Source organism: Pteropus vampyrus, unplaced genomic scaffold (genome assembly GCF_000151845.1).
Source record: "Pteropus vampyrus isolate Shadow unplaced genomic scaffold, Pvam_2.0 Scaffold331, whole genome shotgun sequence".
Classification (NCBI taxonomy): Eukaryota; Metazoa; Chordata; class Mammalia; order Chiroptera; family Pteropodidae; genus Pteropus; species Pteropus vampyrus.
The window spans coordinates 14,200-30,093 of NW_011889112.1; the positions used below are offsets into that span (position 1 = coordinate 14,200).

Here is a 15,894-nt window from a genome sequence, read left to right on the forward strand (position 1 = left end):
TGGGGAACAGAGATAATTGGCTGGACCCGGCATGTAGCCCTGCCCAGGATGTAGATCCCTGATGAGAACTTCTAAAGTCTCCCTACTAGTCTTAAATTACTTTGTAAAGGATCTGGTTAAGATGTAACTACCATGTTCTTCATTCTCTTGATTTTCCTCCAGGAATTTAAATGGCTCTACCAAGAACAGTATGATAGAGTTCTTTCAATGAAAAACAATGTATGGGTGCAGGGTTACTGTTATAGAGTCGGTCTACAGTCTCTAAAACCATCTGTTCAATGACCAAAGCTTTTAGAAAGTCATTAAAAACATTTCCTTATGTTGGGTGGGGTTCAATGTTGTACCCAAAGCTGTTCTTCCTACCTTAAAAAGGGATGTCTTTATACAATTAAAAAAACCCACACACTTTGTCACAAAAATCCCTATAGTAACTTCTCAATAATATTTACACTACTTGCTCTGAATAATATACAGGTTAATTTGAGAAACACAGCTGCTTTTAAATAAGAGAAATTGGAAGCCGCATTGAGCATGTTGTAGCTTAAGTTGTCACAGTCTTGTACGAACACCTAGAGGAATGGGACCAGAGATGGTTTAAGCAGCTAGTCACTTGTGCCATACACGGTGGTGGTTTAGTGTTGAGCTATTACTTCTACTCTGTGAGTCTCCGAAAGACTTCAGAGAAGGTAGACCTCTGCCCTTTAGAGAGCAACAAGAATACCTGAAACTTATTGTTCTCAAAAGGGCAAAAGAATGAGGCCAGGTCTTTTTCAGCAGACAAAACTTGAGAGAAATCGACCATGTGCATTTCCATATTGGGTTTATGTTAAATCTTCAAAGAACCTAAAACAAGTGGTTTTACTAGACCTCAGGTTCACTAGACCTTTAGGCTGATCCTTATTTAAGTTTTCGACTGTGGAAATTATGACCATACCAAAAGTGTTTTTATGTGTGTGAGAATATACAAAACTGTACATAAGTACAATGGTCCCCATCTCCTAAGAGCAAGTTTGAGGACTGGACTTAGCCTGCAGTGGAAAAAAAGTGTCCCAGCGTCCTGCTACTTGGTGTTGAAAACATTGAAGGACTTGACCTTTTGACTTGATCTCATGTGCGTAAAAGACCTTTCCTAGGACTGGAAATCTAAGGTTCATGTTCAGACCTTTTAGGGATTTTGGTGGCATGGGAAAGCCAGAGGAGAGGAGTTTGTATACTGGTAAACTTCTAAGTGTGACATTTGTGGAAAACTCACTGGAGGTTCCTCAGTATTCACTGATTGAGAAAGTAATGCTTTAGCTAAGCAGTCTAGTAATTTCTCAAGAATGACAGAAGATAGAAGAGCCCATGATGAAAGATGGAAAAAAAAAAAAAAAACAAAATGGTATGCAAATACCTTAATTTTAAGAACCTTCAGAATAAGTTTTTAGCAGCATTCTTCCCAAGTCCTTTCATAAAGGTCCCGTGGAGGCTATCATACCAGGGCACTGAGAACTGTTTGCTAATCTCGACTGAGTGGAGAAAATATTAGGGAAAGAATTAAAATTTATTTAAAAAGCGAATTTCTATTCAACATAAAACACCAGTAGCTCAATTGTCTAGGATTTGCAGGGTGTGAAATATTCCGAGTGATTGATGTTTCCAGAGAAGTGAAGCTAACCATGTGCCCAATTTTTTAAAGCATTTAATTCCTTTTAAGTGTAATGCTATATACTTCCCTGTCTTTTGTAAAACTTCAAAAAATACTTAAACATCCCCTTTTTTGGTGATCAAGGGGTCACTGAACTCTGTATTTAGTTTTTGGTTTGTGTCTATAGAGGAAGATGTTAAATTCCAAGCTTCCTTAGGACAATGATGAACAAATCTTTATTTTCAGGAAAAATAAATATTAATAGGTTGCATTCTTTTCATTCTTAACTGGAAAAAGCATCGAATCCCTGGGGAATAACTGTCTTAGTCTTAGACAAGTTAGTGAGTGAATGGCGGAGAGAGAACTGGTATGTGGTTAGCCATGATGACATCACGAAGACATCAGGAAGTAGGGAGTGGAAAAGCCCCCCACCTTCTAAAATCAGGGCACAGGCCCCACTCTAAGCTGCATAGGCCAAAGAAACCTGGGCTGCTCATCACAGCCCTGGGCCTCAGGAGCCAGGGAAGTTATAAGCAAGTGTAGGAGGGAAGAAACCTTTTTTAAGGAAAAATACACTGCCTGCCACCTCATCCATGTAAGGAACACACTGTGGAGTGCCTGCGGTGTACTATTGGCTAGAGCTGGCAGGGACCCCAGCACACCCCCAAAATTTTGTACTTGGAGAAAAGAGGTCACAGGGTAGGACGGCACTCCCAAGATAAGTTTAAAATCATACACTTGATGCAGGGGCAACCAGGCAGTAGTGATAAAAAGGACTGTGTTCCATTCTCAGGCCAGAAGTTAGTGTTCTATCTACCTACCTCTGTGGTGAAACAGTATTATAAATACTTTTCTACAAAAATGTTTTTTAGGCCATCGATTTTGTTTCCTGGCACTATTTGTCAGAATTCCTTTCAGGGTGACCTCTAAGAGTCACAACTGTATTTTTTTAAAACTGCAATTTCCTTTCTTTCTGAGTCTGGCCTGTGCAAGGCCCCCAAGGCCTAGCTGTTGGGTCAGTGAGCAAGTCACTGGATCTGGACACTGTGATATGACAGATTCCACTTAACTAGCCAGAGCTTGGGGCCTTCCCCTGTTCTTAGCTCTTGACAAACCCACACATTCCCACCATGGCCTCCACCAGTCAACCCAGGATGGCCATCACTTCCACAAGTTCAGACTCATTTTGATGCCTTACTGCACAAGATTCAATTTCTAGTGGCAAAGCCACCTCACCCCACCTGCTGTCATACCTCTCCCAAGGAGGCTGCAGACAGGCATGGTCATCTGGTATACTAGCTTTCCAATCTGCTCAGGTGCTGGCATCACACATGATAAAAGAACTTGACAAACAGAATGTGGCTATTTGCTGTATGTGTGTTGGTATGCACATACTGTAATTAATGCATATGTTCACAACTGTCAAATGAAGTCAAACTGTTTAGCTTCCCTATTAATATGTTTGTTACAACCTGTTTGCAGGTGCTAGCAGATTACGAATGAATTAATAAACATTTACAGGAAAATAATTACAATTGTGAAGAGTCAGTCCATGTTAACAGTCTCCTCTCTGTGAAGTGGGGGTGCTCCCACTGCTTGCTTTGTGCTGGGAGCAGTGAGCCTGGGGCACTGTGGGCTCCCAGTTCCCCACACTACCCCTTCCACAGTCCACGCTGGCAGCCCAGCCCCCTGAGGATCTTTTTGTACCAATACAGAAACCAACTCTACCTCCACATTGTTTCTTTTCTCAGTAGTGAACTGGCTAAATTTCTCCCTGTGGGTTTCGTGCCTGTAGGGTGCATAGGACACTGTGTATACTAGGACTGCAGTAGGACACGCAGGTAGTAAGTGAAGACCCTCTTTGTTCTGTCCTGCCTGCTCACTCCAGCTGGAGGATGGGACTAAGCAGCAGGGAGTTCAGACCTGGTTCTGAGCTTCACAGTAGCTGTCACTATGGGATGACACTCAACAAGGCCAAGGCAGGCCCTGTGGGAGGCTGTGGCAGGAACGGCCTTTTGTCAAGGGAGGAGCCAGGGTGCCATTTCTCAGCTGGCTTAGCATTCGCAGTCCACTTCCTGGTAACCCCCAGGCTGAGCCAGTTCCAGGAGAGTGAGTCCTGTTGTTTCTGGGGTGAGTGGGGGTAGGGGGCGCTTTACAGAGGCTGCGGTGACCAGAGGTCTTCCCTAGTCTCTGCCTTCAACTTCCAAATGCTATGTTCTACACATTTATTTCCCAGGATTCCTGAGGTCTAACCTCAAGGGACATGTGAATAAAATGACTGCTCTTTTGGCCTATTCAAAAGCAATGCAGATTTCAAACTCTCACAGTACAGTCTACAGGCAGATGGAGCTTGACTGCACAGAAACCACTAGCAGGGCTGGAAGCAAGGAGCTGCTTGGAGGAGAGTCCCCAGAGGCAGCAGGTGCAGTCACAAAGGAAACTGTAGTAGATAAGGCAAGTTCTTAAAAGGCATGACATGAAATCATAGTGCCCAGGCAGCCTGCACAGAGACCGGGCAACAAGGCCCCTGTCCTATCAGATCCTGCTGAATATCAGATCACTCTGCCCTAGAAGACATGTGCTGAAACTGTTCTGGGGATTCTATGGACCACAGGGTCCCGAGTGTTCCTTTTGTATATCCCCATTCTGAGCATGACACAAAAAGGTCATGGTCCCTTATAAGAATGCTGTCAATCTACGTTGCGGAAGAGAGTATCTGGTAAGTTGGATTTAAGAAAGAGCTAATATTCTCTTGCTTTTAAAAACATGAAAGAATAGTAGCAAGGGAGTGGCAGGTATGGGTTGACTCTTAAAGCTTATGAACAGGGAAGGCTCATGCCAGTGGAGAGCTCTGAGTTTATTCCAGTGAGAAGACAGCAAACGGGTATAAGTCTTAAACACAACCCCAGGGCCTTCTGTTTGGCCTTCCAGGACTCTTCCCAGATGACCTGTTCACTAACTTAACCTAGAAACTGAGCAAAAGATTTGTACATTTTTACCCCCAAAGTATCCAAGCACCCAGAGACCATCAGCTAACTCAAGCATTAATACAGAGAGTGAAAGCATGCTCTTGGCAATAATATCAATGGACCAATAGATGCAGCAGGACCAGAATGAATTCCTCCAAATGTTTTACTTCAATGTCTCCACCTTGCTCTCAAGGTAGCAGAGGTGGTTCTCATACTTGGCTAGGGTTTGTTTATACTCCTTGTCTTAAAATGATTAATAGTTTTCATGAGCCATTATAGAAAAAACTCTGATTTGAGATATTTTCAAGAAGTCCTGTAGAGTGTTTTGTGGCAGTTGAAAAGGTCTTACTTAAACTGTTAGAAAAACAAAATTGTTAGTATAGGTTTACTTTAGGTTCTCTAAATGCTGCGAGAACTCTTCAGATCTCAGATTAGATTAGGTTAAGAACACAAAATAATGGGCAATTTTTGTCTGATTCTGACATCCTCTGTACTTTCTTCTTGACTTAACATAGGGGCCTTCTCTCAACCTTTTCAAAAGCAATGTGGTTTCTTTTCAATGTGAGGTTACAGAAATGAATCATTTTCCCCCTTGAATGATTTCCCAAGGGAATTCATCATTATTTGAAGTTACAGTCTGAAACTCCAGGCCACAGGTCAACAAACCAAGTAGTTATGAAAAGACCAGGGTTATTGGTGGCCAAGAAAAGAGCGAGCGTAGGAAGGAATGAGAGGGGCGGGGTTTTGTGCAAGATTTAATAAAAAACAAACAAAAGTAGGAATGGCTGCTTTCAAAATTCTTCAGGCTGTGAAAAGTTTACCGCGATTACCTGGGGTGTGGTTTTAAGATGCATCAGTGGAACATATACAAAATGTTGACCTTCTCTGAAGTCAAAAGGTTATAAGCTATGCCCCCTGACCTGCTTCCCTAGCTCCTCCTACAGGCTAGTGAGTTATCAGTGCTGTGATCCAGGCAAAACCACATATCCATTGGCTTGTTCTCTCTCCTAATGAAGCAATGTGCAACAGAGCTACAGCCACCTGGGCCTGATTCCACACAGTGCAGAGCTAGCTTATCGACAGGCTACAGAGCCTTAATACTGACAGTGAGTGAGTGCGGTGGACTCCAGTGGGGATTCCAACATAGACCCAGCGGGAGCAGATGGCCCTCTCAGCCCCACTGCTTGGCTTATTTTAGAATACCATGGAAAAAAAGCTTGGAAAAAGACAATAGGAAGTCGGAATCAACATTGCAGGGAATGGTGTGAACAGTCCATAAACCAGTCTTTCATGCATCCATACCCACAGTTAATGATGGTAACAACAACAATAAAAAAAAAAAAAAAAAAAGGGTACAGACAAAAAGCAGCGTTTGGGTTGTGCTGCTGCAAGCCGGAAAGGGTATGTGTTCAAGTTGAATGGGACACAGCTAGTCTTTCTTCAAGTCCCTGCATTCAAAGAGCTTCAAGCGTTCTTGTACTGTCAGGCCTTCCTTCAGACTCTGGGTGAAGAGCAGGAGAAAAACAAACAGTTAAGGATCAGGCCTAACGGAGGGGAAAAGGCTGTAGTCAGAGGCAGGAAGGGTGGAGGGTGGGGATGGGAAGGGATCCTCAGATGTTAGTTGGGCATGCTAAGGAGAGAGCCATCTCCTGTGAAATGGTGTTATCTGGATGAAAAAAGGAAAAAAATCAGAGAAATGAGGCCATGTGTTTAAGAATTGAATTCTGAGCTTAGGGTTCTTTAGACAAGCAGGAATCAGGCCGACCCAGCCAGGGAAAGAAGATTGTGCTGTGAACTAGAAAATCACCCATTTTCGTCCTTCTCCCAAGTGTGGACCGGTACGTGCCTGGTTCCTTTGCAATCATTACCCTGAGGCCTCATGCGAGGACCCGAGAGCTCCCAGGGCACTGCTGGCAGATTGTGGGCCAAGGGCCTCCCTCCCTGCTCTTTAGATGCGCCCTGGCAGTACCTGCTTCCTTCTGACCTGATCTTGGCCCTCCCTGATGAGAAATCCTGTTGGATTTTATTGTTAAGGGGATTTGGGAACATGTCAACATACCAAGATTTTCGGAGTTTAAAACCAGTACTCTGTTCTTATGGGACCCTGGAAAAGTTTAAATTGTGTCTTGAGATGAGTGACACTTTACTAATTTGGGGACAGATTATTTCCTGCTTCATTCTTGGAGGCTTTTCCCAAAGATTTAATTTCTGGATGAGAAAAGGAACACTTCAAAGCATAACTGGGATGAATGAATTTCAGCACTGGCTGGGATGGGCCTGGCTCCTTAGTTGCCATCTGATCTTCATGGCAAGTCTCAACATCAGACTCAGAATTGCCAGTTTCCCCAGCTTGCACATGCTAGAGGTGACAAAGGTACAGGCTTCACTAAGACACATGAAACAAGGCTGGCCCCAGTGCAGGTTCCAGATGATTACACCAGTTTCAGCCTAAAATCAGAGCATGCTAGTCCTGGGGGCAGAGAGCCCAGCCTGACACTTCAGAGTGGGCATTTGTGAGTCTGTGAGCTATTCCTCCAGAATAGTTCTGCTTGCTTTTTATACTGTATAAATGAATAAATGAAGTACTTTTTTTTTTTTTTTTTAAATAAAGGGTTCTACTGTTAACTTTTCTGAAACTCATCTGGATCTCCATGTAAGCAGTTGGTCAGGGTCACTTTTGAAGCTTGCCACTGAGTAGGTCAGAGGATGGGGGCAAATCCACATCCCACTCCAAACCTGAACTTCTCTTAATGCACACAATGGTCTCACATGCTTTTGGGTCACTTCTCCGAAGTGCTTCATGTCAAGGGCTGCTGTCTGAACAGTAGTCAGTTTCGTACAGGTGCTGGCATACATGTGGCCATGCTGCAGAAGGCCCTAAACCTAAGTGCCTGGCTCACAGGCAGGCCCTGTCACATGCCACACTGTTCTATTCTAGCTGGGGACTTTCCCATGATAGCAGTGAATCACCACACCTGAGACCTGAGGGACAGCGAGTGTTTTGTCTTTGAGTGTGCACCCTCTGTGCACTGTCATACACCTCTGAGTGACAGTACCTATTGTGCTCAGGGACAGGCAGCCAGGGAGCAGGGAAAATGAGGGGCAGCCCAAGGCTACAGCAGGCCCAAGGCTACAGCAGGCCCAAGGCTGTATGCTCGGTGCCACGCGCTGCCACAAACTCCAGCTGTAAACCTCTGCCCCACCCCTACTTCAGGCACCTGGAGAAGGGCCTTTGGTATAGCAGCTCCCTTGGGGCTCATTTCTCCCACAGGGCCAGTCTCTCCATCAAGCACCTCCATGACCCCACACTCATACTGACAGGAGCCTCTGGGGGTAACATTCTCTGGTTGCTGCACTGCTCTTAAGCAATGAATTTGCTTTGACTTTATGGTGCTGCGACTCTATCCTTTTGAGTGGGGGATAATGTAGAAACAGAACATAAAGAAAAATATAAATCCTTACATATCAGATCTCATATCAAAAAGTACCAACAACAGGTTCAGTTTCTAGTCAGCTTCATTCCCCTGTCTTCCCATGGTGGGTGGGGTTGTCTCCAATTATAATCAGGGACAAGGACAATATAAACCCTTGAGGGAATGCCTGTTCATCACTTTACAGGCCCACGTCTGTTCAGCATCACAGCAGGTGTTCCTGAGGATATCTGCAAGTTCCCCGTCTTTCTACTTAGGCCCGCAGGACTGTCCCCGAACACCAGGGCTTTTTTCTTACACTGGAAACATGGCCAAGCCAAACATGGACTCAGACCCTTCCCTGGGTGTACCTGACCATTTTCTTTTTCTACATTTGCTCCCACAGACAAGGCTTCTCTTGTGAAGTCTTCCTCTCGAGCTATGTCCATAAGGGATATCTCAGCTTAACCCTGCTTGTGAACTTGGTGTGTGTGGGGGTGGTCTGCAGCGATGGGAGACTCTGCTTGTCAGTGATTGCCGGGTGTTTGTCAAATCAAGCCTGCATCTTGACAGAGGGCAAGAGGGTTTTCCCCAGAGAACATGAAGTGTGCAGAGCATTCGACATGCATGCTGGCCGGGGCCTGTGCCCACCTGAGATACTGGCTCTGTGGGTTGGCCTGCCAAGGTGGGAGGGGAGCTCCCCTCTGCCAAGGGTCAACTCTGTTAAGAGGTTATACTGCCAGTTAACTCCCCAGAACAGGTTAAAGAAACCACTTGGATTGTGTATGTGCTTGCTGGAGTAGCATGAATTAAAGTCACAATAAAACAAGGAGCTTGCTATTGAGGTGTGAGAGGTGCATGCAAGATAGCACCCCTTTGAGGGTAGCAGGTGGGTGGGTGGTGAGAGGTGGTTTACCTACATGAGAGGGGACCTGGAAGCGGGCTGGTTTCAGTTATCCCATGAGACCTGCTCAATTACGGACTGTCAGAGGAAAGAGCAAAAAATAAGACACACACACAATAAATCCTAAATGCAACATGCCTGTCACTCCCCACCCTCAGCCCATCTTTCCCATGGAGACGCACAAAAGGGACACGGGATGCATGCTGGGAATTTGCTACTATGAGGCTGGTGGGAAGGGATGCAGGTAGCTTCCTCTCTTGAAGGCAGACAGCATCAGTTTTAAACTAAGGATGTGCAAGAAACAATACCAACAGAGTGGGGCTGACCCAGCAGAGGATTGAAGTGAAATCTGGACTTGGAGGTCCAAGGTAGAATTCACTCCAAGCCCTGCTTCTCATAGGCCTGGCCCTTCAACTGTCATTGTCAGGAGGTGGTTCCACTGTTGCATGAAGGGGACACAAAGCCACCAGCAGGGTAAGTGTTTGGGGGTGGGTGAGTTCTGGGACCCTGGGGACCCCATGCTGCTGCCTGTAGTGGGCTTTGATTCCTGCTCCTCTCTCCAACGTCTGCCAGACCCCACACCCAGGATTGGACCCAGAATCACCTTGGACCTGATGTTTCTGAGTTGCCGGCTGACACAGGTTCTGTCTTTCTTCAAGAAGTCAGGGTTGCTTTTAGATTTCATTATATCTGAAGGAACAAAGAGACCCATTTCTAAAACCCTCTGGAACCAGACTGAGTGTTTAAAAATTTCTGAAGCTGATTGTCATCGCCACACACTTGCTGACATTTCCTTAAACAATTTTTAAGAGAATTCAAAGCCAATAACCATAAAACACACTAAATCTTATTCAGAACAACTCAAAGCATGGAGGAACTGGAAGACATTTGTGTGTGAGGCACTCGGCCACGTTCTCCCAGCCCAGGACTGACCATAGGTGCAGCCAAGCTCTCTGCGGAGAGGGCGTGCGGCACCCTACTCTGGAGCTGCATCTCATTTGCTGAGCAGACCAACTGTCCCCATTATTCATTTATCCCATCCTTCCTCCAAGACTGTTAAAAAACAAAAGAATAAGACTGAGTCCTTCTCAGAATCCACCCTTACTGAGACAACAACCATTAATAGTTCAGTGTGTATTCATTCCTTCAGACTTCTTGAAAATGACTAAACAAATATACATTGGGTCATGTCATCTGTCCTGTGTGTGTGTGTGTTTAAAAAAACAAAAAAAACAAAAAAAACCTTAATATATTTATTTACCTTTGTCCATGTCAAAACAAAAATATCTACCTGATCTGTTAAGAACTGCATAGTATTTCACTGTGTAGCAATGTCTTAGTTTAAACAATCTTCTCTCTGTATGATGCAAAGAGAGGACTGTTTGGGTGGAATCAGTCTTGCTCCTGTATACAGTGCTAAATATCCTTGTTTGCACATTCCTATGCACTTATTTTTTTTTTTTCAGAAGTTAAACAGGTTGGTCACAGGATGTATGCATTCTCCCTCTAATTCTAAGTCTTCCTCTTTGTCTCCTGGCTATCTTGGGTTCCCCTCATAAGCATTTCTTTAAATATTATCATTTCTTTACCCACCCAGAGTGAGTCTACAGTTTGATTTTAAATTTTGCTATATATTGCCTCACTGCCTCCCAGAGAGACTGCTACTTTATCCTCCCAGCAGCAATGCAAATGATTTTCTCTCCACTCCACCCATCCATCAGTACTGCCATTATTATTAATCCTTGGCTAGTGGAGAAAAAAGTTGTCAATTTCTGGATATCAGTGAGCTACGACACCTTTTCAGTAGAGAGCATCCTCCCCTGCTCCCCCTGCCCATCAATGACTTTCTGTAGATTTCATGGTAAAACTCAAGGATCAAGCAACTAATGAAAGCTGTTTCCACCAGACTACTGACTTCTTTTGGAAAATGTAAAAACATAACTTGTCATTACTATGAAAATATAGTTGATGATGTGATTTCCCTTCAAAGCAATCAGCACAATGTCTGCCACCAGCTACAGGGGAACGGATTCCCACCCCAGGGCGCCTGCCCGCCCTGTGGCCCAGTGACCTGCTGGCTGTTCTCTGTAAGGAAATAGAAGTCTAAAAAATAGAAAAAGAATTCCTCTCCTTTGATTCAAGCCCAAATAACTCTATGACCAAATCACCAAGAGTCACTGAGTCACAAGCCAGAGCCTGAAGAGCTCACCATATCCTGACACAGGGGTGTTTTCGGGAGATTTTTCACCCAGTGCTTCTGTGGCTGCTTTCAGCTGCTCTTTCAATCTGCTGATATCGCAGTCAGCCTTTGCCTTCACGATGCTGAGCTCTGTGTAGATGTCTTTGTATTTGTCACTAGCGTACTTTTTGTCCTTGGGGATAAAAGGACAGAATAAACAGTGGTTATAGCCAGGCTAGGCGGTCTGTCTCTCTGGGGAATGACTGGGGCGTGCCATCGGCAGCAGGGGAGGTAGGTTGACCCTGGTCTTTCAAAGGCAGAAACTCGGTGCAAAGTAAAACAGGCAGAGCTGAGAGTCTCCGTCTGGACATGGTACGGGATCCCTGGGAGCTCCAGCAAGTGCAGGCATAGCACAGTCCTGACCCCTGAGGACTTCCCTGTGGCTCCAGCCTAGAAAAACCCCTTTCTGTCTTGGATTTCCTAAGGGATCCTGACATCTCCTCTCTGATTCTAAGAATGTCCTGGAGGAGACTGGCAGCTGACTGAGCTCTCACTTCCCAGGATGACATTTCTCTTGGGCCTCATCATCCTGACAAAGCACATAGGAGGCATAGAGAACAAGAAAGACATGTAAGACCAAGTGGGCTCATTTTTATTATACCTGCTTAGAAGCTGGTGTTTTAAGAGAACTTGATTTTGAAACCACATTTCTCATGAAAATGAAATCTACTCTAGAACAGCCTATGATACTTGCCACATACAGGGACCTCTGTTAAGTTCTGGAGACATGTGTCCCTAATCCACTCGGAGCCCTTTCTGAAGATCCACCCATAGTGACATGCCCTTACCCGCAATGCCGTCTGTAGCTCATCCTTTAGAGAGCTGATCTCCTGTTTTAAGTACTGTATTTCCGATTCCTTGACTCGCAATAAGACCTAGAATGAGAGAGCAATTAGGGATTGATATTCAGGTGCAAAGGGACTTCCAGAGTTTTGAAAGCAAAGACAGAGTTGAGCAGAGAACTCCCATCCACACAATGATGAGCAGACAACTTTCTTCTCATCCTTACCAATATGTAATTGAAAATATCAGCAATGAAAATTGGAACACAGCTTAAACATTGCATATAAAAATAGAAGAAAGGAATTTTTGCGATTCTTCCTAAACCCGAGTACCCTTTTCCTCAGTCTGGGGGCCACAGCAAGTTTCTGGAACTGAGCCCATGACGGTGTCCATAAAGGTGTCCTGTTGAAACTTTTGAACTCACTCTGCCATCCCCACATCATTTAGTAGGAGATATTTTCATGATGAAATTTTAATTGAATGGGAAGAAATCTAAATGCTTTCATAAGAGGATATCTTATACATAAAAATCAATTATTCTGACTTAAGATGTACCTCCCTGATCCTGAGTAATAATAGGGTATTACAGAATCTCAAGTAGCTACAGTGTCTAAATAATTACTAAATGTTTTATTTTAGGCGATCAGTATTTGTGGCATGGCAGAAACAGAAGGGAAGAGGGTAGGCAAGTGAGGATGGAGTTAAAGGTCCCTGTGGCCTCTTGAGGGATCCACACTTCTACCGTGGGTCCCATGCCTGGCAGCTAACTGTTCTCTTTGCTGTCCTGGGGTGATTAGGATCTTTCCATGTTCTTTCCCTCTTGCTGTCTCCAGGTCTCGTCTCTATAATAATCTCTGTAAGCTAATGGCCACCCTTGGTCCCCACTTGGGGCTTGTGAGGTGCAGAGCTGGGTGAAGAAGGGGCCTGGCTCTGAGCGGTACCTCTAACTCATAGGCATCCTTGCCCTGCGTGAGAGGCGAGCTAGTGGCATCCCCACTGGCGTCCCCGGTCAGCAGTGTCCGTAACCGTGCAATCTCCGCAGCCAGGCGGTTGTTCAGCTCCTGGGGGACAGCAACAACAAAATAGGGACGCTCAACAGAGCTGCCAGGGGGCTGTAATCACACAACATAACCAGGAGAGGTTGTTTTATGAGGCAGAGATGAACAGGAATAGGTGGCCATGAGAAGTACTTACGTACACCGTAGCATTTTAGATTTAATGTGTGCAGGTGTCACTGCCTGCGATTTATATCCCTTGTAAAAGCCATTTACGTGGGTTCTGTAAGTATTTGTAGAGTTGTGCATGCAGGATTACATAATCCTTAATACCTTTTTGTCACCATAACTAGTGTTACTCTGTTTCATGGTTTTCTCATTTGAGTTTCTGTAGGTTTAGGCCCTCTTGCTGCCCTCCCCACTCACATTCTGTATCTTCTTTCCAAATGACAAATGGTTATCTTAGGCCACTGCAGTGACTAAGCAGAACCAGTCCTGCCGGAGTGCCCTCATATAAGGCAGCCTCATCCTCATGTAGCAGGATGGCCACAGCTTCACCATCTGCAGTGAGTTTCTGTCAACACACTGAAGGTCTTGAGCTTGAATTAATCCAATGCATCTATCTGCTCAGTGCCTGGGAAGGATGAGCAGGTGGGTCATGAGGACAGTAGTCCAATTTGGTGCCCACAGAGAAGCTTTTATCGAACTAAACCTATCTTGAGCCTGTCCATTAGCCAGGATTATAAATGTGGCCCAGTTTTCTAAGGAGTGGACAAATCTTGAGAATACTCTGACAAAAATAAATCTGAGCTGCATATGGTCTTGACTGGTGAATGGAGACCCAGACCAGGTGCGATGACACTGCCCAGCAAAAGCGAAGTGGAAATTCAGATGTTCTGGAGGGAAACTGAGACATCTTAGAGTCTCCAAGAGGGCTGGAGCCAAAGTGACTCCAAATGTAAATAGCTGGTTCATGTAGCAGGATGGCCACAGCTCTACCATCTGTAGTAAGTTTCTGTCAACACACTGGGAGATGCTAGAAGTCAGGGAGGTGCCTGCAGATCAGGTGGCCACTCTGTGGCTCCAGGACTCTAAGGGATACCTTGAAGGTGAGGACTGGTTCCCAACTCTAGCATGGGCTCACCTGACTTCTAGCTCACCTGGCTGAGGACTTACCTGATTGTGGGCGTTGAGCTCCTGGTTCTCACGCTGACACTGCCGCAGGGCCTGCCGCTCTGCCTCCAGCGCCTGGGCCAGGTGGGCGTTTTCCAGGCATTTCTGTGAGTACTGCTCTGAGAGGACCTCCAGCTCCCGCTGCACTGACTGCAGTTCCTCCCTGGGAAGAGGGCACTGCTTACTCCTTTGCCTTTCCCCCAGGGCCAAGGCCTCCAAAAGGTTCTGTGTCCCCATTGTATAACTTGAGGGGCAATGAGACAACAGAAAGAACTGAGCAAGAGAGGAATCCCTATGCATTTTGTTGTCTCAAAAAGTTTGTACCCAACTAAATAAGGGAAAACTTAAAAAGTACTATAGGATTATAGAAGTCTATTCTGTGTCCTTCCGTGGTTCTCTCAAGTAGCTTAATAGTCTCATGGACAAAACTTCTCTCTTGAAGTCAAGAGAGAATTCATTCACTTGTGTTGAAATACATGTCCTGTTTTTGAGAGAAATCAGATTTGCAAATTGTTTTCAGCACTAACTTTTGAGGCGATCTGTGTTTGATAAGCCAGTACCAGGACCTATTCACACACAGAAAATCAAAGCCTTGCAACATTGTTCTCCATCACCCTGGACTCCTTGAGAAGGGCTGTTTCTCCCAGTGGTGGAGCCAAAGATGAAGGGCTTTAAGGCAAGCTGACCATGCCCTATGCATCTGCACCCCCTCTAGCCGAGATGAATATGATTGCAGTTCACAGAACTGTCTGGCCCTGCCCCTGACTGCACTGAATGGGAGCCCTGGAAGAGGCAGGGACCTGCATTCTTTTATGTTGCAAAGACCTTGATAAAGGCTAGCTCTGCATGGCTCTCGCAGTAGCCAATTCAAGAGCTCCCAGTGGTGTTAGCTCTACTAAAGGAAAAAAATGAGTAGCTGTGCTGCTGTATGCCTTTCAGTCTCTTGTCTATGCAAAGGGAAATCAGCATACTTTTAAAAAAATGTAGGGTTTATGGCCACCTCTGCCATGCACAGCCATAAAGCACTAGGCATCAGGCCCTAGACCAGATTTCCTCTTGCAAGCTACTGAGGCAGTGGCAGAGAACAGCTGATGGAGAGAACAAATTCCAGGGATGGCCTGAGATCAGCCCCAAAGAACGGCAGGTAGTTATAAAATTTCCTTTGCTGCATCTTATTCTTTAGATTTTGGTGATTAGTTTCTATTTGTTTTAGTAACAAGAAGCCCACTTGGGCCATGAAAGCCAGTGGCTTGATGACCCTCGAGCAGCACTCAGCCTCTCAGGGAAAGTTCTGAGCTGCCCTCAGTTCATATGGGCCTCTACCCAGTGCCATCCTCAGGACCTGTATCTGTGTGGCTCCCTCAAAGACACAGGAAAGGTTCCTACAAAGGCACTGCTCCCCACCAAAGGGCCACCCTCCAGCCCCTCCTGAGAGCAGGAAGCTGACTCACAGATACTGTCGCCGCAGGGCCTCGATGTCTGAGTTGATGCTGCTGATCTGGGACCGCTGGCTCTTCTCCAACTCGCGCTCCATCTCCTCTCGGTGGGCGTTCTTCATAGCTTCAATGGCTGCATGCAAGGACATGGCCATCAGCACCAAAAGGCTGGGAAGCCAGACTGACAGAGATGTGACGGCTCCCCAGTGTTAATGCTTAATCCATCTGCAGTCAGGCTGGCCTCTCCCAAACCCATTCTCTGAGGTGGATGCAGGCTAGGAGAATTCTCAGGAAACTTCCCACAAAAGGGATGCAGGTGTGTTTGTTCTTTTGATGTTAGATGAAAACCAAATTGATT

The 15,894-nt window shown here is 45.5% G+C and overlaps 1 protein-coding gene across 12 annotated transcripts in view; it reads right to left on the bottom strand.

Moving 5' to 3' along the window:
* Positions 1-4,463: 4,463 nt before the first annotated feature.
* MPRIP (myosin phosphatase Rho interacting protein) overlaps positions 4,464-15,894 on the bottom strand; it is a 141,515-nt gene continuing 130,084 nt past the window's right edge. For 4 of the 12 annotated variants that reach the window (XM_011378109.2, XM_023522106.1, XM_023522105.1 and 1 more), the window contains exons 19-24: positions 14,104-14,263; positions 12,874-12,993; positions 11,938-12,024; positions 11,120-11,282; positions 9,515-9,600; positions 4,466-6,097 (exon numbers count right to left, since the gene is read on the bottom strand). In XM_011378109.2, the coding sequence (XP_011376411.1) occupies positions 6,026-6,097; positions 9,515-9,600; positions 11,120-11,282; positions 11,938-12,024; positions 12,874-12,993; positions 14,104-14,263 (688 nt within the window). In that variant the 3' untranslated portion in view covers positions 4,466-6,025. Of the gene's footprint in view, positions 6,098-8,926; positions 8,989-9,514; positions 9,601-11,119; positions 11,283-11,937; positions 12,025-12,873; positions 12,994-14,103; positions 14,264-15,894 lie in introns of all 12 variants that reach the window. The other 8 variants (XM_011378115.2, XM_011378117.2, XM_023522107.1 and 5 more) reach the window with 4 other exon arrangements.